The sequence below is a fragment of the Castor canadensis genome, chromosome 1, assembly GCF_047511655.1.
Source record: "Castor canadensis chromosome 1, mCasCan1.hap1v2, whole genome shotgun sequence".
In the NCBI taxonomy this organism is placed as follows: domain Eukaryota; kingdom Metazoa; phylum Chordata; class Mammalia; order Rodentia; family Castoridae; genus Castor; species Castor canadensis.
The window spans coordinates 156,071,981-156,099,464 of record NC_133386.1 but is presented as its reverse complement, the minus strand read 5'-3'; the positions used below and the strand labels follow the sequence as shown (position 1 = coordinate 156,099,464).

General features: G+C 38.7%; 1 protein-coding gene across 2 annotated transcripts; it reads left to right on the top strand.

Moving 5' to 3' along the window:
- Positions 1–24,481, top strand: LOC109697563 (protein SAAL1). 2 transcript variants are annotated; one of them, XM_074042627.1, is made up of 12 exons: positions 1–172; positions 2,466–2,579; positions 3,617–3,700; positions 13,713–13,792; positions 14,526–14,585; positions 14,695–14,810; positions 15,155–15,335; positions 17,095–17,177; positions 17,261–17,449; positions 20,799–20,992; positions 22,676–22,768; positions 23,437–24,481. In XM_074042627.1, exons 1-12 carry the CDS (start codon positions 41–43, stop codon positions 23,527–23,529), a joined length of 1,419 nt encoding a protein of 472 aa, XP_073898728.1. In that variant the 5' UTR covers positions 1–40; the 3' UTR covers positions 23,530–24,481. The 2 variants fall into 2 exon arrangements, with proteins under 2 accessions (XP_073898728.1, XP_073898723.1); XM_074042622.1 differs by having other exon boundaries at positions 2–172; positions 20,796–20,992.
- The last annotated feature ends 3,003 nt before the right edge of the window (positions 24,482–27,484 follow it).

Sequence of the window (27,484 nt, the reverse complement as noted above, 5' to 3'; positions counted from 1 at the left end):
CTCTTCCGCAGCTTCCGGCCTGGCTCCCCCTGCGCCAGCCATGGACCGCAACCCGTCACCCCCGCCGCTGAGCCGGGACGTGGAGGAGGACGAGGTAGCCGGAGGAGACTGCATAGGGAGCACGGTCTACAGCAAGCACTGGCTCTTCGGCGTCCTCAGCGGGCTCATCCAGGTGTGGACACGCGCGCGCGTGGGCTTTCCGCGCTGCCCCAGGGCCACCGTCCCGCGATGACCCTTCCCTGGGCGCGGCGCGCTCCCCACGCCTGCCGCCTCCACGGAGCTGGGCACAATGGGAGGTTAAATGGCAGAGATGCGATTTTCTTGCAGATTTGGGTTTTGCTCCTCAGCCCCACAAACACTCCTGCAGTCCGGGCCCTAATTTGTCTGTCTCTTGGACTTGTAGGATAGAGTGACTTTGTGTCACACTGCTCTGATGTCATCCCCTTCTAGTCCCGTTTCTCTGGGCAAGTCACTCTGAGCCTCCGTTTCAGTTCAGTTTCTATAAAACAGGATGATGATGCCTATACTAGTGTATATAGGGTTTTTTTTTTAATTATAAGTTAAATGAGATTGTAATTGTTGGCAGTAATGGCGCCGATAGGTTTCGGTTCTTACTGCACCCTTAAGCTTCTGTTTCCCAGGGTCACGGTCCTGCCTCAAGTCTAGCTTGAATCCTCCTTCTGCCCCAACCTCCAATCAGCATGAACCATAAGATCCTAACCAATCAGATCATGCTGAGTCCCACTGAGGGGTATTTAAGCCTCTGCCTCTCTCCCCCCTCTCCCCCCCCCTTTCCCCTCTGTCCTTTTGGGGCCTACAGTAATGACCACAAAGTGCTTGGTGTGGTGTTTGGCATCTAGGAGGCTCTCAGTAAATGGGAACTTTCTTCTCCCCACGTTTCCCTAAATGGTTTTATTCTTCCAGTCTCTGTCCTCTCCAGTCCATTTTTTTATGTGGCCGTCAGAATAATCTGGTTTTCTCTCTCTCTGTAAAGCTGTTTATAATACTTATCTTAGTTTATGTTACTGATAGAAAAATATGTGTGTATGCACATACACACATAGGGTTTTGGGTTTTTTTTTTTTTTTTTTGGCTATACTCAGATTTGAACTCAAGCCTCATTCCTGCAAGGGTGGCACCACTTGAACTACACCCCCTAATCCTATTTGCTTTAGTTTGTTTTTCAAATAGGGGTTTTCAGGTAGAGCTTTTGCCCAGGCCTAGGAGCATGATCGGTCTGTTACCATCATACCTGGCTTTGAACCATGATCCTTCTTGTAGGCAAATGTAGGCCCAAAAGTGACCACTCGGAGAGGAATGATCTGGCCAAGAGATTCTTTGTTGCCTGGTAGGAGAGAGGAGGGGAGAGGGACTTAAATACCCCTCAGTGAGACTGGGCATGATCTGATTGGTTAGGATCTTATGGCTCATGCTGATTGGAGGTTGGGGCAGAAGCAGAATTCAAGTTAGACGAGGCAGGACCGTGACCTTGGAAAACAGAAGCTTAAGGGTACAGTAAGAACTTAAACCTGTCGGCGCCATTATTGCCACTTCTGCCTTCACTTCCTGAGTAGTTTGAACTAGAAAATATATCTTCCTTCCTTCCTCCCTCCCTCCCTTTTTAAAAATTTTTTTTGACAGTAATGGGGTTTGAACTCAGGGCCTTGCTCTTGCTAAGCAGGCACTCTGTCACCTGAGCCACTCCACTGAAATGACAGACACACACTACCATTCCCACCCATTGTTTGAGATAGGGGTCTCCCTTTTGTCTGTGCTGGCCTGGCTCTGCAGTCCTCCCAATCGCCAGGAGACTTCTCCAGAGTAGCTAGTATAACAGTCTTGAGCCACCTCCCCTGTCCCCAAAATATATATTTCTTAGCTTGTACTCCGGGATTCTTGCAACCTCTCCTTCCTTATTTGCCCATGGTACAGTGTGTTCTGTCAACAATAAACTGTTTACCATCCCCAAACATGTGAGATTCTTTCTGAACTCTGAATTCTTCAGTTTTCTTCCGAATGCTCTTTTTCACATGTAAAACTCCTGGTCTTCCTCCAAGATTCAGTTTAACATCACATCTTAAGAGAACTGTCCTCCAATTTCTCCCAGGAGTAGTTTATTGGTCCATCATTTTTGCTGTCATAGTTCTTTGTCTATAATTCAGTTGAGTCACTTAGCCTTTTCTGTTGTGCCTATCAGTTTGTCTTTCCACCACTTACCCTAAATTGCTTGAAAGCAAAGGGTTGTATTTTATTCATTGCTGTATTTCTACTCTAGTGCCTAGCAACAGTATTTACTCCATGAATGCTGAATGAATAGCTCTACCCAAGGTACTAATTTTTTAAAGCAAGATTTTTGTCCAAGAAGATACTTTGAAGATGGTCTTCTTATGTCTTCTAAATGATGATATTACTTGGGAAGCTATGGATACTTTTAGTCATCTTTTCTTTTCTTTGTATTACTGAAGATCATTACACCTGAAAATGAAAAATGCAGCTCAGATGATAAGGAGCAGCAGGTGGAGCTTGATGAAGAAATGGAGAATGACATTTGCAGAGTATGGGATATGTCAATGGATGAGGTATGAGGTTGAAGGTAAAACAGTTAAAGACTCATGGGTGAGGAGGTGGCAAATGAATTTTTTAAAAAGGTTCATTCTTTTACTCTCTGATGAAAGGCGTTATTTAATATTTGTTATCATTCCAATATATGGTTCAGGGAATGAAGTCCAGGAGCTATAAATGCCAAAATTTTGTCTTTGAAGGTAAATACAGTTTCATCCTGTGAACAACATAAGAGAGTTCCAACACAAAGTAAGACAGTAGTTACATTACTAGGCAGTATAATTTTATGGGACCGCTGTCATATATGTAGTCTGACATGGACTAAAACATTATGTGGCACGTGACTGTATTTTACGTCACACATCCTCACTCCCCACCCTCCAGAGCTAAGTCATTTTGTTTTTGTGGAAATTTCACATTCCTAGGGCAAGATTTGGCCCGTTTGGGGTCACATGTCCGCTCTAAGTTCACCTGTGGTGTGCCCCTTAGGCACCACCCACTGAGCAAACTCACTAGGAAGAAGAGTACTTACATTTTAAAGAAATCTTTTTTTTCTATTGAAGGTTTTCAAAACAAGTTCTGATTTTTGGACATAACCAATAGCACTTTTCATCTATTTCCCTTCTCATGTTTTAAGCTCTGGAGGGTAGGAATTAGGAATTGTGTGTCTCCCCCGCCCCCCCCCCCCTTTTTTTTCCCCTTCTCAGCTACTAGCATATTACCTGGCAGTCAGAAAATGTGTTTGAGTAAATTAATGAGAATTCCTGGTGAGTACAAAAACCATTTTGGTTTATATATTCAGAGCAGAATAAAAGGGTAATTCTCTGCAATATCATAGTTAATTTAAGAACTTGTTCCCCTTGTCTTGGGGCCAGATACCACAGGACTTTTTATCGTTACTTTTCTTTTTTGACATAATTCCTGACCTTATATTATTTTTGCTTGTATCTGAAAGGAAGTGTATATGGAATTAAATTTTTTTATGGTTGCTGTAGTTACGGGGTTTGAAGAAGAATATTCAGCATCCAAATTAATAATCGTTGTTTGTTTATAGGATGTGGCTTTGTTTCTCAAAGAATTTAATGCTCCTGACATATTTATGGGAGTACTGGCAAAATCCAAGTGTCCTCGGTTAAGAGTAAGTATATATATTTCATTTTTCTCATTTTGATTTTTCTTACTGGCTGTAAATCAGGAAATCATTCTACATATGTCTATTGAACATTGTTAGGTAGTGTGCTACTTAAAATTATTAAAGCCATAGAATTTTAGATGTGGGCAGGATCAGAGAGCTCAGTACTTTCATTTAACAGCTGTGAAAACCAGATAGGTATAACCATGTCATGCTGTTAATATGTTACAGAATGAGAAACAGTGCCTGGACTTGCTGTTTCTCAGTTAATTGCACTTTTTTACTCACAAAAATCCTTTGTTGCTTAAAAAACACTGTAAAGTTATCCTGTTGCTCAAGACTTCCTCAAGTCATCTTTCCACTTAAAATGTACCCTCCAGATGGTTCTATCTATGTCCCATCTCACCAGCATACTGCCATTACCATCTCTCTGTGTGTCTTCCTTTCCCTTTCAGTATTCACATCTGTTACTCAAGGTGGTACTTATCTTCCATTCCTCCCCAGATAAGTAAGATCTTAGTGGTTATTACTGATAGTGAACTCCCAAGAACAATAGATGAACAGTAAATGTGAGGTCTTTACTTATGTACTGTGCAATGTCCTGTGCCTTACTGTCATTTAAGTTGCTATGTGCTATGCATATGATGAAGGATTAGCAAATATCTGTTGAAGAATGTAGTTACGAATAACTGCTGTCTACTGAGTATTTGGTTTTACTGCTTCTATGAGGAATACTTTATAGATAAAAGAACTTAGTCTCAAGCTAAGTGCAGGATCACACAATTAGTTAAGAATGGAGCTGGGATTTGAGGCTACACTTGGCTCCAGTATAACACTTCTGTATTGCTTCACTTTGTTTGAGATTATAAAATAGAGAATTCTGTAGTATATTTTTACAAATTGAATGTTGAATTAAAATTTTTATTTAGTGGGCTGGTGGAATGGCTCAAGTAGTAGAGCGCTTGCCTCGCAAGCGTGAGGCCCTGGGTTCAAACCCCAGTATTGCAACAACAACAAAAAATTAATGGACATATTTAAATGAACCAATCCTTGTATGCACATATGAATAATAAAAGAAAAATGAAAAAAAAATTTTTTATTTAGTGAAGTGCTCTGCATAAGTTGGGTCCTGATAAACCACTTTCTCTTTAGGTCCTTATATTCAAAAGAAAAGATTTGACTGTCTTGTGGTTTTCTCCCAGATTTTTCTGTCTTAAATATATTGATACATGATTACCATTTAAAATAAACTCAGGAATGGCACCTTTTAGAAATTAGTCATGCAGTTGTATATGCCTCCTTGCCCAATCTTTTACAGCAGTAATTCTCAGCCTTGGCCACACATTACAATCACCTAGGACATGGGCTCTCAAGCTTTAGCCTGTCTCCGGAGCCTACCTCTGGAGTTTCTGATTTAGTAGGTCCGGGGTAGGGTTGAGGAGTTCTAATATGTTCCCAGGTGATGCTAGTGCTGTAGACCAGAGCCACACTAAAAAAGCTTGCCTAGGGAACTTTAAAACCTGAACGAGGTCATAGCTCTACTCATGAGATCCACATATCACTCTGATATGCAGCCAGCACCGAGGCGCTTGGTCTTTGGATCAAAGTTTGCTTATTCCCTCTTTAGTTTATAAGGGAAGTGTGTTTGTTTTCTGCCCCTACTCTTTCAAAGGTGCAGACCTTGGTCTCTTCTTCTCTTTATATTTGCTTCCTTAGTGAGTTCCTCTACTCTTTACACTGAAGTTGCAACCCTGTGCCTGTAGAGCAAAGTTACCCTTCTGGTAACTGGTTTCACATCTCCAACTTTCTTCAGGCACTCCCTCCCTTGCATGCTGTATTTTCTTATACCAGATTCCTTATGTGGCTACCACGCTTATCATCAAAATCACCTGGCATGCTTGGTAAGCAGTAGCTCCGCAGGCTTTACCCTAGAGTGATTTGGTAGAACTGAGAGGGGACTTGGAGTTCTGTTTTGTTAACAGGTTTCCCGAGCAATTCTTATGTTCCAGCAAGTTTGGAAACACTATAGTGTATGAACTCACTGTGTCCTTTCATTTTTTTTTTTTCTTTTGTGTTTTTTTCAGTGGTGGGGGGGCAGGTTTGAACTCAGGGCCTCCTGCTTGCTAGGCACGTATTCTACCACTTGAGCCACTCCCCCGTCCCTTTTTGCTTTAGTTATTTTTCAGGTAGGGTCTGGTGTTTTGGCCAGGGCTAGTTTCAGACTGCATTCATCCTACCTATGACCTCACTCAGGGCTGGGATATCAGGTGTGCCACTACCCAGCTTATTGACTGAAATAGGGATCTCGCTAACTTTTTATCTGTGCTGACTTTGAACTGCAATCCTTCCAAACTCTGCCTCCCAAGTAACTGAGATTACAGCCATGAGCCAGTGAACCTAGCCTCATTGTGTCCTTTTATATACTTCATTTTCACTTTTCTTGTTAGTAGGACTAATGTCTCTCACTAGGGAAATGAGGCAACTTAAAACCTAGGAGTCATGTTCAACTACTTTCTCCCTTCTTTTTTTTTCTTGGCAGTACTGGAGTTTAAACTCAGGACTTTGCACTTGCTGGGCACCACATTTTCTTAATCCATTCATCAGTAGTGGGGCATCTTGGCTGTTTTCATAACTTGGCTATTGTGAATAATGCTTTAATAAACATGGGAGTGCACGTGCCTCTGGAGTAACCTGAGTAGCATTCCTTTGGGTATATCCCTAGAGTGGGATTGCTGGATCAGATGGCAGGTCTATATTTAGATTTTTAAGAAGCCTCTATATTGTTTTCCAGAGTGGTTGCACTAGCTTTCGTTCCCACCAGCAGTGTACAAGGGTTCCTTTTTCTCCACATCCATGGCATCACCTGTTGTTGGTGGTGTTTTTGATGATAGCTATTCTAACAGGGCTGAGGTGGAATCTTAATGTGGTTTTGATTTGCATTTCCTTTATGGCTAGAGATGGTGAGCATTTTTTCATGTGTTTTTTGGCCATTTGAATTTCCTCTTTTGAGAAAGTTCTGTTTAGTTTACTTGCCCATTTCTTTACTGGTTCATTGATTTTGTGAGAGTTTAGTTTTTTGAGTTCCCTGTATATTCTGGTTATCAGTCCTTTGATGTATAGCTGGCAAATGTTTTCTCCTACTCTGTGGGTGGTCTCTTTAGTTTAGAGACCATTTCTTTTGTTGTGCAGAAGCTTTTTAATTTTATGTAGTCCCATTTGTCCATCCTTTCTCTTAGTTGCTGAGCTGCTGGGGTTCTATTGAGGAAGTAATTGCCTATACCTATTGCTTCCAGGGTATTCCCTACTGTTTCCTGTACTAACTTCAGAGTTTCAGGTCTGATATTAAGGTCCTTGATCCATTTTGAGTTGGTATTAGTATGGGGTGATAAACATGAGTCTAGTTTCAGTTTTTTGCAGGCGGATAAACACTTTTCCCAGCAACATTTGTTGGAGAGACTGTCTTTTCTCCATTGTATGTTTTTGGTGCCTTTGTCAAAAATAAGGTGGGCATAGCTGTGTGGATTCATATCCGGTCCTCTATTCTGTTCCACTGGTCTTCATGTCTGTTTTTGTGCCAGTACCATGCTGTTTTTATTGCTATTGCTTTGTAATATAGTTTGAAGTCGGGTATTGTGATACCTCCAGCATTGCTCTTTTTGCTGAGTATTGCCTTGGCTATTTGCAGTCTCTTGTGTTTCCAAATGAACTTTAGAGTAGATTTTTCAATCTCTGTGATGAGTGTCATTGGGATTTTGATGGGAATTGCATTGAACATGTAGATTGCTTTTGGTAGGATAGCCATTTTTACTATGTTGATTCTACCAATCCATGAGCACGGGAGATCTCTCCACCTTCTGTAGTCTTCCTCGATCCCTTTCTTCAGGGGTTTGTAGTTCTCCTTGTAGAGGTCATTCACATCCTTTGTTCAGTTTACTCCTAGGTATTGATTTTTTTTTGTGGCTATTGTAAATGGAATTGTTTCCATATATTCCTTCTCAATTTGTTTGTTGTTCGTGTATAGAAAAGCTAATTATTTTTGTAAGTTGATTTTGTATCCTGCCATCTTGCTGTAACTGTTCGTGATGTCTAGGAGTTTTTAGATAGAGTTTTTTGGGTCTTTAAGATGTAGGATCATGTCATCTTGCCTAATTGCTCTGGCTAAAAATTCCAGGACTGTGTTGAATAGGAGTGGGGATAGTAGTCACCCTTGTCTTGTTCCTGATTTTAGGGGAAATGGTTTCAGTTTTTCTCCATTAATTATGTTGGCTGTAGGTTTGTCATATATGGGCTTTACAATGTTGAGGTACATTCCTTCTATTCCTAGTTTTCTTAGAGCTTTTATCTGAAGTGGTGTGGGATCTTATCGAAGACTTTTCCTGCATCTGTTGAGATGATCGAGTGGTTTTTGTCTTTGCTTCTATTAATGTGCTGTATTACATTTATAGATTTGCGTATGTTGACCCACCCCTGCATCCCTGGGATGGAGCCAGCTTGGTCGTGGTGAATGATCTTTCTGATGTGTTGTTGGAGTCTGTTTGCCATTATTTTATTGAGGATTTTTGCATCAGTGTTCAATAAGGAGATTGGCCTATAGTTCTCCTTTTTTGGAGGTGTCTTTGTCTGGTTTTGGGGTGAGTGTAATATTTACTTCATAAAATGAGTTAGGCAGTGTTTCTTCCCTTTCTATTTCGTGGAAAAGTTTAAGGAGAGTTGGTATTAGTTCTTTGAAGGTCTGATAGAATTCAGCAGAGAATCCATCAGGTCCTGGACTTTTCTTTTTTGGGAGATTCTTTATTGCTGTTTCAATTTCATTTTGTGTTATAGATCTATTCAGGTGGTTAATATCCTCTTGGTTCAATTTTGGATGGTCATAAGTATCTAGAAATTTGTTCATCTCTTCAAGATTTTCAAATTTATTAGAATATAGGTTCTCAAAGTAGTATCCGATAATTTCCTAGAATTCCATGGTGTTTGTTGTTATCTCCCCTTTTACAGTACTGATTTTACTGACTTGGATTTTTTTCTCTCCTCATTTTAGTCAGGTTTGCAAGGGGTCTATCAATCTTGTTTATTTTTTCAAAGAACCGGGTTTTTACTTTGTTGATTCTTTGTATGGTTTTTTTTGTTTGTTTGTTTCTATTTCATTAATTTTGGCCCTTATTTTTATTCTCTCCTGCTTGTTTTGGGATTTGCTTGTTCTTGTTTTTCTAGGAATTTGAGATGTAGCATTAGGTCATTGATTTGAGATCTTTCTGTCCTTTTAATATATGCACTCATTGCTTAAACTTTCCTCTCAGGACTGCCTTTGCTGTGTCCCATAGGTTCTGGTAGGTCATGTTTTCATTTTCATTAACTTCCAGGAAACTTTTTATTTCCTCTTTATTTCATCAATGACCCATTGATCATTGAGCAATGTGTTGTTCAGCTTCAAGTTGTTTGCATATTTTCTGCTGTTGTTTTTGTTGAGTTCTAGTTTTAATACACTATGAGCAGATAGAATGCATGGGATTATTTCTATTTTCTCATATTTGCTGAGACTTGCTTTGTGCCCTAAGATATGATCAGTTTTGGAGAAGGTTCCATGGGCTGCTGAGAAGAATGTATATTATGCAGAAGTTGGATGAAATATTCTGTAGACATCAGCTAGTTCCATTTGATCTATGGTGTGGTGTGATTTAGTGCTTGAATTTGTGTATTGATTTTTTTGTGTGGAGGACCTATCTGTTAGTGATAGGGGGGATATTAAAGTCTCCCACTACCACTGTATTGGAGTCTATATATATATATATATATATATATATATATATATATATATACACACACATATATATACGTATATAAATATATATATAAAAAATAAAGTCTCCCACTACCACTGTATTGGAGTCTATATATATATATATACATATATATATATATATATATATATACACACATATATATACGTTTATATATATACGTATATATATGTGTGTATATATATATATATATATGCTTTTAGGTCCTTCAAAGTATGTTTGATGAAATTGGGTGCACTGATGTTGGGTGCATATGGGTTGATAATTTATTATTTCCTTTTGGTGCATTTTCACTTTTTATTATTATGGAGTGTCCTTTTTTATCTCATTTGATCAATGTAAGTTTGAAGTCTAATTTGTCTGATACAAGTTTTGCTACTCCTGCCTGTTTTTGGGAGCCATTGGCTTGATAAGTCTTCCAGCCTTTCGTCCTAAGCCAGTGCTTGTTTCTGTCATTGAGATGGGTCTCCTGTAAACAACAGATTGTTGGATCTTCCTTTTTAATCCAGTTTGCCAAATGGTGTCTTTTGATGGGGGAGTTAAGTCCGTTAACATTCAGTGTTAGTATTGATAGGTATGTGGTGATTCCTGTCACTTAGTTGTTTTTGTTGTTTAAGGGTTTGATTGTGTGCAGCTGAATCAGTGTTACTCTCTGATTCCTTATCTTTTCTTCTCCTGCGGTTTGGTACTGCCTGTCCTCTTATCATTTTGTTTGCTTTCATTTTCTGTGTGCAGAATTCCTTAAGAATCCTTTGTAGTGGTGGCTTGGTGGTCATATATTGTTTTAGTTTCTACTTATCATGGAAGACTTTTATTGCTCCAACTATTTTGAATGATAGTTTTGCTGGGTAGAGTATCCTAGGCTTGAAGTTATTTTCATTATGCCCGGAATACTTCACTCCCTGCGCTTGTTGCTTTTAAGGTTTCCGTTGAGAAATCTGTGATTTTGATGGATTTACCTTTGTATGTTATTTGTTTTTTCTCTCTTACAGACTTCAATATTCTTTCTCTAGTGTCTGTGCTTATTGTTTTAATGATAATACGTCGTAGGGTAGTTCTATTTTGGTCAAGTCTGTTTGGTGTCCTGGGGGAAGCAGAGATTTTTCTAGGTTTAGGAAATTTTCTATTATTATTTTGTTGAATATATTATGCATTCCCTTTGCTTGCACCTGTTCTCCTTCTTCAATGCCCATGATTCTCAGGTTTGGTCTTTTGATGGAGTCAGTGAGTTCTTGCCTTTTCTTTTTGCAGATCTTGAGTTGTTTGACTAATAGCTCTTTAGTTTTTCCTTTAATTTCCATTTTATCTTCACGTTCTAAGATTCTGTCTTCCGCTTGTTCTAGTCTGCTGGAGTGGACTTCCATTGTGTTTTGTATTTCTGTTTCATTCTTTCTGAGGTTTTCCTCATCATGGGTCACTTCCCTTTAATATTGTCTATTTTCATCTTTAATTCATTTAGCTCTCTATTTATAGTGTTCTCTGTTTCACTTTTGTGTTTATTTAGGGCTCCTATGAGTTAATTTTTTTGTTTCTGTGTCTTCTTGTATTCTTTATTTTTGGTGTGTTGGAATTTCTTGAGTGCCTCTTGTATGTTTTGGTTGACCATGTCTAATAACATCTCCGTGAAATTCTCAGTGATAACTTGAAGGATATCTTCTTTGAGGATGTTCCTGTGGGCTTTGTTGGGTTCCTTGGCATCGTTTATCTCTGTTTTGTTGGAGTCTAGAACTGGGTATCCTTTTTCTTCATTTTCTTCTGAATCCTGTATTAAATTATTTTGGGAGTGAGAATGGTTTCCATCCCTTTTTCGTCTTCCCATCACTCCACTTGGTACTGTGTAACTATGTTCTTGATAGGCTGTTGGTGGTTTCAGTCACCTGTTTTCTTTCCCTTGTTTTAACTTTGTGAGTGTATTGGGTTTTTAGCTTAGTGTATGTATGTATGCTTTTTCTGTCCCTTGTCTGCATGTAATTTAGTATTAACTAACTCACAATAGTAAAGCTAACAAAACAAAATAACAACAACAAAAAAAAAAAAACCAAAGAAATCAACTGGCAGAGATGAACAAACAAAAACAAGAGACAAAACAAACAAACACACAACAAAACTCCAGGTTCAGAAACAATAGAATTTCAGTCTTAATAGTTCTGGTATTACTCCTTCAGCATCTAGTCCTGGTGTTGGTCTTTAAGCAGAAGCTCTGTCTCAGTCTCGCCAGGTGGTTGAGGAGTCTCACCAGTTTTTCTTCTGTCTTTCAGTGGCAGCTGCTTAGTCAGCTCCTCCCTCAGTGAGGTCTGGCAGTTTAAGTTTGTATGTTGTCCTCAGGTTCGGGAGATCAGCGCTGTAGCCCACCAGCCATCCTGCTTTGGAGTTGGGTTTTCGCTGTGTTGGTTTGCTGGGGGCTTGTTTCTTTGCCTCGCCCCCTTTCTCTTGGGCAAGGTCAGTGATCCGTCATCCAGCCCGCTGCTGTCAGTGTGTTATGATGGTTTGTGATTGTTTTTCAATTTTGCGGTGTCATTTGACTTTGGATGTTGCTCACTGGCTCAGGCAATGTTCTTTGTGGACCGCTACCTGCCCTATTTCAGGCATTGGCTTATCACCTACCTGCTGTTGGCCCTTCTGCCTTTCCAGTCTTTGTTTACTGAAAGTTCTCATGGAGATGAGCTCCTTGCTCCTCGCCCCTTCTCCAGTGCACTTAACAGCACCCCACCCATCTGCTGTGTGTTAGTTTTCCGTTCCTTGTTTATTGTTTTTTTTTGGGTGGAGGATTAGTCTGCCCGGGGGGCTATACTGGTTTATCCAGGGGTGGCTGTGGGATACCATGTCATGCTTGGTGCTCACCTGTTGGGCTGCCAGATGTCTCCCAAGCAGGTTTGGAGCTGGTGTCTGGTGACACAGCAGCCCTCCTGTTTTCTCAGTGTAATGTGGTGTAGAGAAGCTTTGTATGGGCTGGGGGTTCAGGGTGTCAAAGTTTTGATTCTTCTTGGTGCTTTATTTCTGCCAAGTGTGGCTCCAGCATCTCAGCAAGATTTTTGATTTACAGAGCTCATGCTGTCTGCTTCTGCGTCTGAGTCGCCATCTTGGATCCTCCTCCTTGCTCTTTTTGCTTAGTTATTTTATGAATAGGACTTTTCTTTAATGTTCAGTCTGGCCTGGACCTTGATGTTCCACCTTTTATTGGTTGGGGTCTCAGGAACTTTTTGTCTGGTCTGGCCCCAAACTGTTACTCTACTGGTCTCTACCTCCCAAGTAATTGGGATTAAAGCAGGGAACCACTGCACTCAACCCCAACAGGTTGTTTTGTTTTGTTTTTCTGTTCTCCGTTTATTTTATCATTTTTATATTTACTTACATATATATACATTGTGCCACCTCACCCTACCCCCTCTTGTTTTGTTTTCACCTTGAGAGACTTCCTCAATTTCATGTTTTTCCATGCCTCCCATCACCCCCGGCAGTGCTCTTTCCTTTCTTCCTACACCTTGATTACTGAGGTGCATTAAAGAACAGTAGTTAGGAGGTCAGATTCGGGATTGCTGCTGTTTCCTGGTTAGAGATCTTAGGCCAGTTGCTTAACTTCCCTGTGCTTTAGTTTCCTCATCTGAAAACTGGGGCTAATTATAGTCCTGCCTTCTAAGTTACATGGAATGACACATGGAGAATGCTTAGAGTAGTACCTAGTCAGAGTAAGTGTTAGTGAACATGAACTGTGGTTGTTGAGGGAGATTTTTATTTCTTTCAATTGTTTTCCATACATTATGCATTTTACTGCTATAGTAGTCTTTCTAAATTACTGTTTCAGTCTGTTGTCTTGCTTCTTTGAGACCCTTCATGGCTCCACATACCTTCCCATACTGAGTCTAATCCTTCACCATGGTGGTCAATCCTTTATTACCTACTATATTTACTTTGTGCTTTTTTCCCACTTCGTGCTACAGCTAGGGTGCTTTCTTTCTTAGTCTTGTAAGTTATTCCCGTAAGACTTACTTCATCCATAGGATTTCTTCTGTAACTTCTGCTTTTGGTCTTTCTTGTGTATATGTCTTTTATTCCTTCTCAAATACCATAATCTGGTTATTTAGAGTGTGGGTGGTATGCTTCTGTACCCTGTCTCACCTTTTCCTCCACCTAAACCTGGCTCATTGAAAGTTTCTGTACAAGTTGTTATTTTATGTCTTTCACTTTGGAGCCATTGTGACCTGTGAAATTTGATTTGGCAGGAAATCTGTGTGGGAATTTTAGGTAATATGGCCTGTTTCCAGGAGATATGTGTGTCCATCAGCAATGATAAAAATCTTGGGTAAGTCTTATTACATAACAATTAACATTTTTCAAAATAGATTGATGTTTCATATCCCCAAGGAAATCCTAATACCTAGCAGAAGTGGGGGAATATGAAATGTAGTGCTTCCTTTGTCCTGATGAGCACTACAGGAACTTCATTGTGTGTTTGTGTGACTAGGGGCTTCCCCACAATGTATGGATATGAGTCAGAATTTAAGCCTGTTTTCTTCATTAGTAACACAGGGACCTGAATCGTCAATAGGGGGAAAGCAATCTAGGAGAATCTGTGGGGCTTAACTTAGAGGTGGGAGCAGCTGACCAGAATCCAAAATAACTTAGGCATAGGGATTCCAAGGACTCAGAGAGCCAGAGTTTGGGAAATTAGATTTAGTGAGCAGTGTCACAGACTAGATGATAAAGAATTGCCTCTGTGATTAAAAGGCTTTCATACTTCTTGGAGACTAGTTCTCTTCTACATACAGGACCTGTAGGGCAAAACAAGAAAGTGATTGTTGGAAAAGCCAGGAATGGGACACATGAGGCTGCAGATAAGTAGTACAGCTCTGTTTCTCAGAAATATTATTGTTTGTTTTATAATTATTCATTAACTGTAGCTTTTTATCTTATTAACTAGCTTTTCTGCATATATGCCTTATTTCACAATAAAAATGTTTAAAAAACCCATATGAAAACTCTGATGTTTGAAATGCGAGCAATGCAAGCATGTAGTTAACTTTTTTGTTTTGTAGGCAGGTGTTACTGCATTGTTTGTATGATTCTGACCCACCTACTCTGCTGGAAACAAGCAGGTATGCTTTTCTCTTTTTGTGGAGTCCACAAAATCACCCATAAGGGAATCTAGAAAAATAGTTAATTCTTGAGTTTTTAAAAGTTACTAAGCTCACATTTATCATATAGGTTGTTGCTTACTTGCCTTTCCCAGACAGAAGTGGCCAGTGTCTGGGTTGAAAGGATCCGGGAACATCCAGCTATTTATGAGAGCATCTGCTTCATCATGTCAAGTTCAACGAATGGTAAGTCACCATGGAATCTTAAAAAGTATTTTCAGATTATACTTAATTGTAGGAAACCATGTAACTATTTCTGGAAGTCGCTTTAAAAGAAAAAAGGCTAAGTGCTAAAGAAAGGATTTCACTGCAGGTTATTCCTTTTCAAAAATCCCATGACGCTGATAAATCCCCCTCTAATCAAGGAAGATCAGCAAATTTAAACAAAGGAGATGAACAAAAGCAAAATGCCCTAGAAATGAGTACTGCTTTGGCAAGATTTTGCTTTCTTGGAATAGATTTTAAGAATTTTAACCCTATTTCTTCAAACATTTTATTTCTCATTTCAAAATCTGTTTTATTGTCTACAGTTGACTTGTTGATGAAGGTGGGGGAGGTTGTGGACAAGCTCTTTGATTTGGATGAGAAATTAATGTTGGAATGGATTCAAAATGGGGCTGCTCAGCCTCTGGACCAGCCCCAGGAAGATGCTGAAGAGCAGCCAGTGTTTAGAATTGTGCCCTGTGTCCTTGAAGCTGCCAAACAAGTACGGTAGGTGAACTCTTACGCAAAATGTTGTGGAAAAATGCATTTGCTAGAAATAGTCTTAAATATAAAAGTTTCCTTTTGTCAGGCTGAAGTACAATCTTTGTTAGGTTTGATTCACTGCTAACATTTATATTGATACTGTATTTATTCTTTTCGAAAAGCACAAAGATACAAAATACTTGTTCTGATATCATTTAGTTACAGATGATTGTTCACTATTAATTATACTTAATTATATTAATTATAGTTCACTATTCAGTAATTTTATGTATTTCAAAAAATCAAAGAGAAAAGATTTTCTTGTCTTATTTTATGTTGAGCATTTTAACAACTCCAATTAATTTAATATATTTATTTTCTGGTTCTTTGCTCCTGTGTATATACACCAGTCTGGATAGCAGATTGATTTGGGGACTTTGATGTCTTGCCACAAGAGACTATTAGTTCTTACAGGTCATTGAAGCAATTTATTACTAATCACTAGAAAAATTAATATTTGAATTGATCTGCTTAGTGGTTAATAGTGCATTCTTAGTGCTTACTAGGCTATATTAAAAGCTATTAGTTTTATGTCCTTTATCAAGTGAGCATTGAACTTTTCATCTTTCCCCAAAACTTGTTCTTTCAGTATTTTCAGTCAACAAATGATACAGGCATTATCCCATTTGGATAAAGAGGGAGAAATGGGGAAGCCATTACCGACTCTTCCCTACCCTCCTTCTTTCCATGGCTAGCCAACCCCCAAGCCATGATCCTGACTTTTTCTGAGATCCCATTCATATCCAACCAGGCCTGGACACCTGCTCTTCAACTGACTCAAGGTCTTCTTGCCTCCAAACTTTGTGCAGTGTCTCCTCTACCTCAAATGCTTCTTTGCATCTGTGGATTTCCATGTAAAGATCATTTCTCTTAAGATAAATTCCCTGACCTTTGAAACTAAATTAAGTATGCTTGCTCTGTTGTCCAACTCCTGGAACTTCCTCTAGTGTTAAATTCATTTCATTTTATTTTAATTATCATCTTTATTTTTAGACTATTAAACTTTATGATGGTAGAGGTAACATCTTACACACCTGTTTTCCCAGCCTCTAGCATAGTTAGTACTTAAATGAATATTTGCTGAACCATTGTTTTAATTGTTCACTATCTTTTTGCTTAATTGTTCAATTAGAGAACCAACATTTTGAGTTTCTGAAAATATAAACTATTGATCAAAAGATTTATTCATGGACTGGAGGTGTGGCTCAAGTGATAAAGCATCTGCAAGGACAAGGCCCTGAGTTCAAACCTCATACTGCAAGAAAACGCACAAAAAGCTTTTAAAAAACAAATGCTTTTATGGCTTTAGCATTCTCAGTTAGGAAGCTAGGATAATTCTGTGAACATTAGTATTGTCAGTACTTTGTGTTATGGGCCTTACTTTCCTACTGTAAAAGTCTCAGTTAATTTGTTTTGATCACTCCAGTAAGCCAGAATGGTGAAGTCTCACCTAGCAGGTTTGTGCATTGTTGCTTTTGTAGGATACAGCCAAAAAGAGTTTTTCTTTCTTGTCCTGTGTGTGATTATGTTACATAAAATTTGTTTGTTTGCTTCTGTTACATTATAACGTAAACTCTAGTGAGCAGAGACTTCGTTTGGTTGCCTGTTTTATCTGCAGCCCCTAGGTTAATGGCAAGCATAAAGTAAATGTTGAATGAATGAATGATTGCAGTTCTCTAGACAGTAAAGTTAATTGATTAGTGTTTTTGTTTTTTGTATTTAGTTCTGAAAACCCAGAAGGGCTTGATGTTTACATGCGTATCTTACAGCTACTTACCACAATGGATGATGGAATACAAGCAATTGGTAAGATGGTTTATTTGGATAGACCATAGTGACTCATTTAATTGTTATTTTTAAATTACCATTTTATTAAAATCTTTATTAAGTACAGTGTCCTGATACTGGAAAAGACACGTGGGATTTACTTTTTGACCTGGTCTGCCATGAATTCTGCCAGTCTGATGACCCACCAATCATACTACAAGAACAGAAAACTGTGCTTGCCTCTGTGTTTTCAGTGTTGTCTACTATCTATGCATCACAGGCTGAACAGGAATACCTAAAGACAGAAAAAGGTAAGTATCATTTCCATTCATTAAATTTAATTGGAACCTATCAGATTTAAGTTCCAGGCCTGTGTGTAATCTTCATTTGTTTTGTTTTGTTTTGTTTTCTTCTCCCTACCATTTATAAAGATATATTTTTATTCCTCTAACTACAAAAAATATTACATGTTCCATACAAAAAAACTTATAAAACTTATAAAAGTTATCAAAGAAGGGGTAGGGGTATATCTCAGAGTGCATGTTTAGGAGGCCCTGAGTTCAATCCCCAGCGCGCACACACAAGCAAAGGCATCAAGGAAGCAGTGTTTGTAATCCTTCCATCTACAGATAATTACTGTCCTGCTTTTTAAACCAATGTTTTTCATTCACAAATATGAAATGAATGTTTTCTTGTGCAAACACTTGTCCTTTTTAATAGAATCATTTTTATAACTACAATTAAATCTGTGATCCATCCAGAATTCTCATGTCACATAGGAAATATGATTTCACCTTTTTTCAAGATGACTACCCAACTGTTGTATTTAGTGAATCATCCTGCTTCACCATCACTACTTTCCAAATTCCTCTATGTCTTACTCATTTTCATTGCTCTATGCATGTATCAGCACACATAGTGTTTTAGTTACTGGTTAGGCTAGTCCCCCACCCATATAATTTTTCAGTGTTTTTGATTGTTCTACTTATTTAATGCTGAATTGGGTTAATAGTTCAAACCAAAAACTTGGAGCTGGTGAAGTGGTTCAAATGGTAGAGTGCCTGCCCAGCACATGCATGAGGCCCTGAGTTCGTTCCCCAGTACTGCCAAAAAAAAAAAACCAAACCAAAATATTTTTGATATTTTAATTTTTATTATGATCATGTTCAATTTATTGAGTATCCAGAAACATGCTATGCCTGTCCACTTGTTCATATCTTATTTCAGAAGTGGATTTTCTTCGTATACAGCTTTTATATTTCTTACTAAGTTTACTCCTGTTTACTCCTAGGTTATTTTATCCATATAAAATAACATATAGCACATTTTATATGTTGTCTATAACTTATTTTCTTCTATTGACTATTGGAATTTCATGAAAGCTATTTATTTCTGTATATTAATTTTGAATCAGATCTTTCTGAGTTGTCTTTCTAATTTGTTTTGTTTTGCAATGGTAAGGCTTGAACCCAGGGCCTTGTGCATACTGGGCAGGTACTCTTATTACTGAGCTACGTTCTGCCATCGAGCTACATCCCCAGTCCTGTCTTACTGGTTTTTGGGGGGGTATGTGTTGGGGGGGGTTGAAACATGGGTACAAAAGGGAGATAAGCTGTTGTGATGTTTGAGCCAAGTGATACTATAACTTGCATCAAGGTGGAAAGGACCAAGGTAGTAACAGTGAAAGTAGGGAGGGAAATAGTCAGATTCTGGTCATTTTTAGGTAGTGGCAACAGGTTTTTGCTGGTAGATGGGATGGGGAAGGCAAGAGGAGAAAAATAAAAGATTTCTAGCATACTTGTCTAAAAAAGTTGTATTTTACTGAGGGAAGGAAAACTGGTTTTAAACATGTTGAATTTTAGGTGATGAGTGAATAGTTAGTCCTGAGCTAGAAATGCAAATGTTGGGCTGCCATTTGTTACACTGCTCCTATCTTCTAAACCTTAGTGGTTTCTTTTGACTTGATTTTATGTGAAATGAGAGAAAAATTAGCATCTTCTAGTACAAATGTTTTTCTCTTTCTTACGTCATTTGTTAAGTGAGTGTAGATGTCCTCTTTTGTTGAAAGTACACTCGTAATTTAATGAGGCTCCGGAATCGGATGCGGGGTGGGGAGCAGCCCCAGCAGAAGATGCATGGGGGTGTGGGGAGTGGGCTATCCCGGGAGACTACTTCCTCCACAGCTGACTTCGCTCCATGAGCTTGTCCAGGTGTCTGCTGAAGTCCTTCCCTTTCTGCTTGTGGTCTTGGATGCTTTCTTCTGGATCCTTTCCATTTGCTGCTTCTGCATCTTCTCGAAGGCCTCTTGGCTGGGGTTCGCTTGTCCAGGCACTGCTGCTTCTCCTTGTTCTTTCTGCTTGGTCACGTTGAGCTCTGTGACACCTTTCAGCCTCAGGGACCCCTCCTGGACCTGATCATAAGCCTCCATGGTATGCGGCCACTGCTCTGGGGATAGACTGCCACATGGGAATTATTTCTTCCTTGATGTCTTTTTTTTTTTTTAATATGTACACACAGTGTACATATAATACATATATATAAACTCTTCTGAAAATCATATAGAGAGTCTTTATAATACCAGGAATAGACCATTCTTGATGTTACAGGACTAGGTATTTATTGCTGCATCCCCACCTGCCCCAAACTCCATGTACAGTTCTTATGATTGGAGCAGAAAGTGTAGATGCTCACTTAACTCCAGGCCACTGCTTTACTCTCCTCCTCCTTGCCCTGCCCCAATCCTTGAATGGGGGCGCTGTAGAGTCAGGGCTGAGAAGAAAAGGCAAAAGGTATAGATTGATGCTGCCTATAAAGAAATCATGGAGTTGGCATTTAGAGTCATGTTGGTGGTAAAAAACCACCAGGGGATAAAAGGGGAATATAGTAAAGCAGCCAGGCAGAGAGGTGCTCTAAAGAGATGACCTTGAGTTCAGAAATACAAGATTTCCCTGGTTGCTAATTTTTTTAAATGTCATTTCCATGACATTAAATGACTTAAGTTTGGATGTAAAGTTGAATTTTTTCAATTTAGTTCAATGCTATAGCAAACTTTTCTTTTCCCAGAGTTATAACTATTAAGCAGAAATAGTAAAGTTAGAATCAATGATCGAAACTGATTGAGATGTCTTTTAGCATGCTCTTGCTACAACATATATTTTGAATCTGAGGTTTATTTATTTTTTTTAGTGGTGCTGTGGTTTGAACTCAGGGCTTCCCCCTTGCTGGACAGGTGCTCCACCACTTGAGCCATGCCTCCCTGCCCTGTATGCTTAGTTGTTAAGGATAATTAGGATGACTCTTTTTTTAAAATACCAGACTGATTTTTACTTTGTTTAACTTAATAAAGTGTAACGTTAAAAAGCTTTGTCTAAAGTTTTTTGTTGTTATTGTTGTTTTTGTTTGTTTTTCTTTGGCAGTACTGGCAGTTGAACTCTGGGCTTTGTACTTGATCAACTCCACCAGCCCTTTCTGTTTGGTTATTTTTGAGGCAGGGTCTCAAAATCTGAAGTGTCTATTTGATTTATTTACATGCTTGAACATGTAAAAGGCCGATGCCTTAATCATCTTGTTTACCATTGTATCTAAACTATGATGTCTTATATGAATGAAAACCAGATTTAACTGGCTGATTTCATGCCTCTTGATTTGTTTGTACAGTAGATCTTCCTCTAATTGACAGCCTCATTCGGGTGTTTCAAAATATGGAACATTGTCAGAAGAAATCAGAGAACTCAACAGAGCCTAACACAGAAGAAACTAAAAAGTCTGATTTAACCCAAGATGATTTCCACTTGAAAATCTTAAAGGATATTTCATGTGAATTTCTTTCTAATATTTTTCAGACATTAACAAAGGTAGGAAAGAAGTATTGGTGCTTTCTTCAGCAAAAGAAAGTATGGATTATTTAAAGACCTAAACTTCATTAATGTTATGGTTTGTTGGGGGGTGAGAATGGTGAAGGGGGTACTGGGAGCAAATCCTGCTTGACCCAGGAGATGACCAAGGTGTAATGCCTAGGCAAGAAATCTACCACTGAACTACACCCCCATTCCTTCTATTACTGTGTGCTTTTTTTTTGCAGTTCTGGGTGTGGGACCCAGGGACTCATACATCTCATACATGCTAGGCAAGTGGTCTACCACTGAGCTACATAGCCCTGCTGTTACTTTTTTAATACCAAAGTAGTATGACTATATTGCTCATTTTGGGAAAATAAAGAAGAATCTTAAATCATTAACTTATAATTTTAAAACAGCAACTGATGTTTAATATGTATGTCAATAGACCATATTGCCAAAATGCTTTTGACATGTGAAAATGTTGTTTTTGCTTGTCTCTTATTATTGGATATTACAGTTTTTATATTAAGTAAAGTTCAACAGGTGATAAATTGTGCCTTATTTTGATTTGCATTTTTGTTACTAGTGAGATAGAACATCTGTCCATGTATTTGTATTTTATTTGTGTTTCCTCTTCATAAATATGTCTGTTCTTTTCCTTTTTTATTTTATTTTTTTTTTGTGGCACTGTGGTTTGAACTCAAGGCTTTGCACCTGCAAAGCAGTTTGCTCCACCACTTGAGCCACACCTCTAGTCCATTTTGCTCTGGTTATTTTGGAGATAGAGTTTCACAAAGTATCAAAGTATTTACCTGGCTGGCTTCAAACTTTGATCCTCCCAATTTCAGTCTCCCAAGAAGCTGGGATTATAGGTGTGAGCCACTGGCACCTGGCCTTTTTTTTTTTTTTAAAGCTGTGCCAAGTGTTCAAACCCAGAGCCTTGTGTACTTGCACTTGCTAGGCAAACCCTGTACCACTGAGCTACCTCTCTAGCTCATGTATTCATTTTGATTATTTTTATGAACTTCTTTGGTAATATATCTGTTTGATATTCACTGCAACTATTTTCCTAATTGTCATTGGTTTTTCGGTTTTCTTTGAGTAAAGGATAGACAAGTTTATTTTTAAGAAACTGGAAGGTGGTCTAAGTATAGATCCAAGGATATATCATGAAAATTTTTGCACACCACATTAGGGAATTTGGACTTACTCTTGAGGAAATGGATAAGTCTTTTTTAAGAATCAAGTGATACAATCAATTTAGAAAGATTATTCCAAAAGCAATAGAAAGGAAGAAATAGAGAGTTGAGACTAGATGCCAGCAGCCCAACTGATGGGCTCTGAAAGTTAATAATCTTTAAGAATAACCTGAAAAATAATGAGAGCCTAAATGATGAGAGGAGGGTGGGATAAGAAAAAGGGTTAGCAGGGTAGAACTGAACACTTAGGAGGAGGACCAACAGCAAGACAGAAGGAAAAGTCTGGGCCGTGTCCAAGTTTATGGTTTAGTGCAGGATGGAGTCCTGCACTAAAATGTGTACTAAAGAGGCCTCTTGATGTTAAGTTCAGTTTGAGATATTTGAGGTGCCTGTAGGACAAGTAAGGAATTGTATATACTGATTTGTATTTATTCACCAAATAACAGCGTTAGAAAACTTCCTTTTTTGACATTAGATCTTTTTGGTTTTTTTATTTTAGGAGACTGTGTCTCGTGGACTAAAGGAGGGCCAGTTAAACAAACAGAAATGTTCCTGTGCATTTCAGAACCTCCTTCCTCTCTATAGCCCTGTGGTGAGCATGGGTAGATTGTATAGGGGGCTGAACATCACAGGAGTATAAAATAAAATGTCTCCAAGTAAGAACTCAGTCTTTTGAAGGCATTGTTAAAAAAGATAGTACACTTTACATGAGATAATGCCCTGCTGGAAAGATGGCTGCTGGATAATTCATCATGTCTGGCCTGAGTCTGATGCTTATTTTAAGAGGAATGAATCAACTTGGAATTTATAATAGCCCTTTCTATTGTAAAGTAAGATTCTTAGAATCATTTGTGGGTTTTTATGGTTCTTCAAATCACATCACTCTTGCTGCCATTGGAGGCAGTTTCAAACTAGGAACTTTTTTAAAAAAATGAAGAATGGAATGAGGGTATGGGGGGTTGGTGGGGCATGTCAGCAAGGAGGATGACAAGACTCCAGTAATGCACCCCAAAGGGGAAGCAGCAGGAGAGTAAGTATTAGCTCAAGAGTTAAACCAAATGATTAGGGATAGTCACTTCCTTTGTAATGTTTCAGGGGTCTGTGCAGGAAGTACTGTTATCATCTGAGGATCTGGCATGTCATTTCTGTTAGACTATTTAGAAACTGCAGGTAGAGCATTTTCATGGTTAATGATATTAGCATCTTTAAAGTTACCTTTTCCTCCCGTATGATTATTTAATTCTTTTGTTTGACTCACAGGTGGAAGACTTTATTAAAATGTTACATGAAGTTGACAAGGCCCTTGCTGATGACCTGAAGGAAAGTTTCCCAAGTTTGAAGGTTCAGACTTAAGACTGGATTAGAATTTCTTCTGTTCAAGAAATAAACATTGTTTTTTCATAATTGAAATGGACACCTAGGAAATATTAGATACAGTTCATATTTGGGTAGTATTGCATTCATGTCCTTCTTCCTCCCCAGTCTTACATTATTTTTATTTGTACTGGAATCTGGAGTTTCACTGTTATCATCTCTTTCCCTGTTTTGCATTTGTTACATGTTATTTATCTTTAATTAAGAAAAAAATATGAACCTGTGATTGAGGTTCTTTTTAGAATGTTTGAGAAGTTGGTGAGGATAACTCTCGGTTTTTACATTAGACTTTTGTATTTGTATCCACTACAAATACATGTAGCTGCAGAAACAGAAAACTGTACTAAAATAGCTTAATCTGATAGCTTTTATGTATTTTATGCACTAAGAAGTACAGAGAAGGGCAGTGCAGACCTGAGAGGTAGCTCTGTGTCTCTGTCTCCTTCACTTTCCCACTTGGTCTGCCATGTGGACAGACCTTTGTGTTCATGTTTATTGTGTGTGGCTAAGGGGCTGTACCATGTCTTCCATCCACATTCAAGAAGGCGGAAAGTCAAGCGGTAAAGGGGCTTTCTCCTAGCAAGTCTGACCCACTCTTACTGGGAAAGGCTCTTTGGCTTCCTTGTGTCTCTGTGTCAGGTGGCCATCCCTGACTGTTAAAATGTGGTTGTTTTGTTTCTTTTTCAGTGTAAGAGGGAAGGGATGACTAGCTTTTGGATAATAAGTCCATGTGTCTGCCACAACATGTGAATACATTTTAGCCATTTTGAGTGTCATTTGTGTTGGTTCCTCTCTGTATTCTAGAAACAATTCAAAAGCAGTTACTGTTCACCCTTGTTACATTTTCATGTTTTTCTATGTTGTACATAGGAAGGTAGAAATGCTGACATTTTTAAAAATTCATTAATAAAATTCTCTATTTTCAGCATAATTCTAGTGGTTGAATTTGAGAAAGTGATTTGCTCTAGCAAATTTAAATTAAGATTGAGGGATTTCAGTAACTTCTGGTGGCTTACAAGTCTTGCGTACATGGTATCTCCCTCATACTTCATCACTCTTTGTGGGGGACAGTACTGGTGTTTGAACTCAGGGCCTTGCTCTTGCTAGGTGTTAGAAATATCTTTAAGATATTGCAGTGTCACAAGAGAGATGACACTACTCAGAAGTCAATAAGGAAGGCAAAATTTACTTCTGCCAAAGGGTGGACACCAGGAAATCTGAGAGGTATGCACACCAGGTGGGAAGTCCACAGGGGTTTTATCTGAAACCATGCTGTCCCTCTCCTGCCCCTGTATTGGGTGTGTTTTGGACTCACAGTCTGTGCAGTTGGCTAATTAAAAAGGGGCCAGGTTAGGAGGGGGCTTTGGGAAAAAGAAGCTTAAAAGTTCAGAGAAGCAATAACTGTTTTGGGTAATCAGCTCCAGAATGAGGGCATCTAGCAGAATTTGTGCCCCGTTGAGGATAACAATCCTTTGTACTTAATAGAAACTTTTATCATATTAAGCTGAGTTAATGAAGCAAGCGTATGGGAATCGAATTAGTAAGGCAGTTACTACTGATTAAATTCTGTGACAGAAGGACCTGACCTAAGCAGATTCTTACGCTAGGTAAGCACTGTACCACTTGAGCCACACTTCCAGCCCCTTCATTACTCTCTTTAGTGCTTCCTAGAAGTGTGTTCAGATAATCAACCAGGTGTACCTATAGAAGCATCCGTGTGCATTATTTCAAAAGTGGAATTTCTAATAGTTTTAAAGAAAATTCCAGTAATGTACAAATGCAGCTTATAACCCCATTTCAGTTTATTTCAGATTCCTTTTGGGTTTAAAGCATTGTTTTCTTGCTTTGAGAGGTTTTTGTTGATAAAATATAGAGGGTACTGTGTTTTCGTAAGAGAATAGTTTCCAGTTTAGAGATAGTTTTATTACAATGCTACTGGAAAAAAAACTGGACTACATAACCAGGTGCTGGTGGCTCATGCCTGTAATCCTAGCTACTTGGGAGGCTGAGATCAGGAGGATCACAGTTTGAGGCCAGCTCGGGCAAATACTTTGTGAGACTCCATCTCCAAAGTAACCAGAGCAAAATGAACTAGAAATGTGGTTCAAGTGGTAGAGTGTCTGCTTTGCAAGCGTGAAGCCCTGAGTTCAAACCCCAGACCTACAAAAAAAAAAATTGTACTATAAAATCAAAATCTTATGGGTCAAACTAATTGGTAGGCTTACCTTAATGTATATTTCCTTGTCCTCAGGCCTAACTTAATCTGTAGACTGAGTGTTACTTATTTACCTTGAGGTTTCAGAAGCACCAATGAAATCACACCTACTTACTAGCTGATGCTACAACTCTGGTCTTACTTCAAGTATAAGTACCATATAAAAGTAATACTTGAGGGCTGGTGGAGTGGCTCAAGTAGTAGAGCGCCTGCCTAGTAAAAGTAATACTTGTATCATATAAAAGTACCATATAAAAGTAATACTTGAAGTTACTGGTTTCGATGACCTCAGTACATGTACATTTCACATTGCTTTCCAGAGAACATGTTTTAAGACAGAGAGCACAAGGATTTTGGGGTCTGAGGGAGAGAGTACCACCCAGAGGACAAGTTACAGAGGGAGAAAAAGGGCTCCTTACAGAAAGGGTTGGTGTGCTTTTGTCTACTTTACATTTTTTTGGCCTGGGATCCGACCTGTTTACTTTGTTACTTTTTTCTGTTGTAATATGAGGCCGTATCTAAATTCCTAGTGTTTTGATATGCTTGAAAACTTCCTAAATCTATAAATTACATTACTTTTCAAAAACACTTTAAATTTTTTAACGCTTATACAATCTGAAGAAGTCACACAAAAAAGTTTAGTGTTTGAAACCGTTGCAGTGCTATTTTGAAGTGGTGCTTTCTCCAGAAGCATGAATGTGAAATTTGAAAGTCCATGTACAAATGAAACTGAAAATCATTCTTTTCCCTGTACTTTTCTGCAGGGGAGGGGAAGATCACGAGAGGAACTTGAGTTACCATTTGTTACATTATTTATGTCATCCTGTTTCTAATTAAATTTGAATTATATTTTTGAAGTAGCTAAGTCATTTAAAAAGATGGTTTGTCTCCTGCAGCTAATGGGGTATTGCTAAACTCTTGGGGTTCTCGTTGTTGTTGATTGTTTGTTTTGCTGATCCAGCTTATTACATTAAGAGTGTTTTCTACTGTCTTTTAATATTTCCCATCTTGACTTACTTACATTGGTAACTTTGACATGTAAGTGGGAAAAGGTTTAAAAGCTACCTCTCAACACATGTGTGTGTGTGTGTGTGTGTATTTTTTTTTTTTTTGATGAATTGCATGCAGAAAACAGCCATAGGCATTAAGAAACGACCTCTGTTTGGGGTTCATTAGATCTAAAGTAAATACCATCTTCTATTTTGTAGGACTGAGCTGTAGTGATGATGTAGAACTAACCTTGTTTGAGCAAACTGAAGAAAAGGAATACTGGAAGGAAGTGCAGATTATCATGCCTGTTTTAACTAGTATTCTTTATAACTTCATCAATAGCCGGTTTGGGGGGTTTTTTTGCAAGGAATAGTTTTTTGGGGTTTTTTTTTTTTTTTTTGGCAGTACTGGGGTTTGAACTTAGGGCCTCACGTTTGCTAGGCAGATGCTCTACCACTTGAGCCACTCTGCCCTGCTTCTGTGTTGGGTATTTTGAAGAGAGAGTCTCAGGAACTATTTGCTGGGGCTGGCTTTGAGTCTCCTGATCTCTGCTCCCCAGTAGCTAGGATTACAGGCATGAGCCACTGACCCCGGCATAGATTCATACTATGATTTGGGGGTAACATATTCACCATGAGTCTACTTTCTCTTTTAACATTTTGCTACCTCCTTCTTTTCTCTGTTCCTGGGAAAAATCTTAAGAAAGGGAAAATAGGTAAACATCTCTCT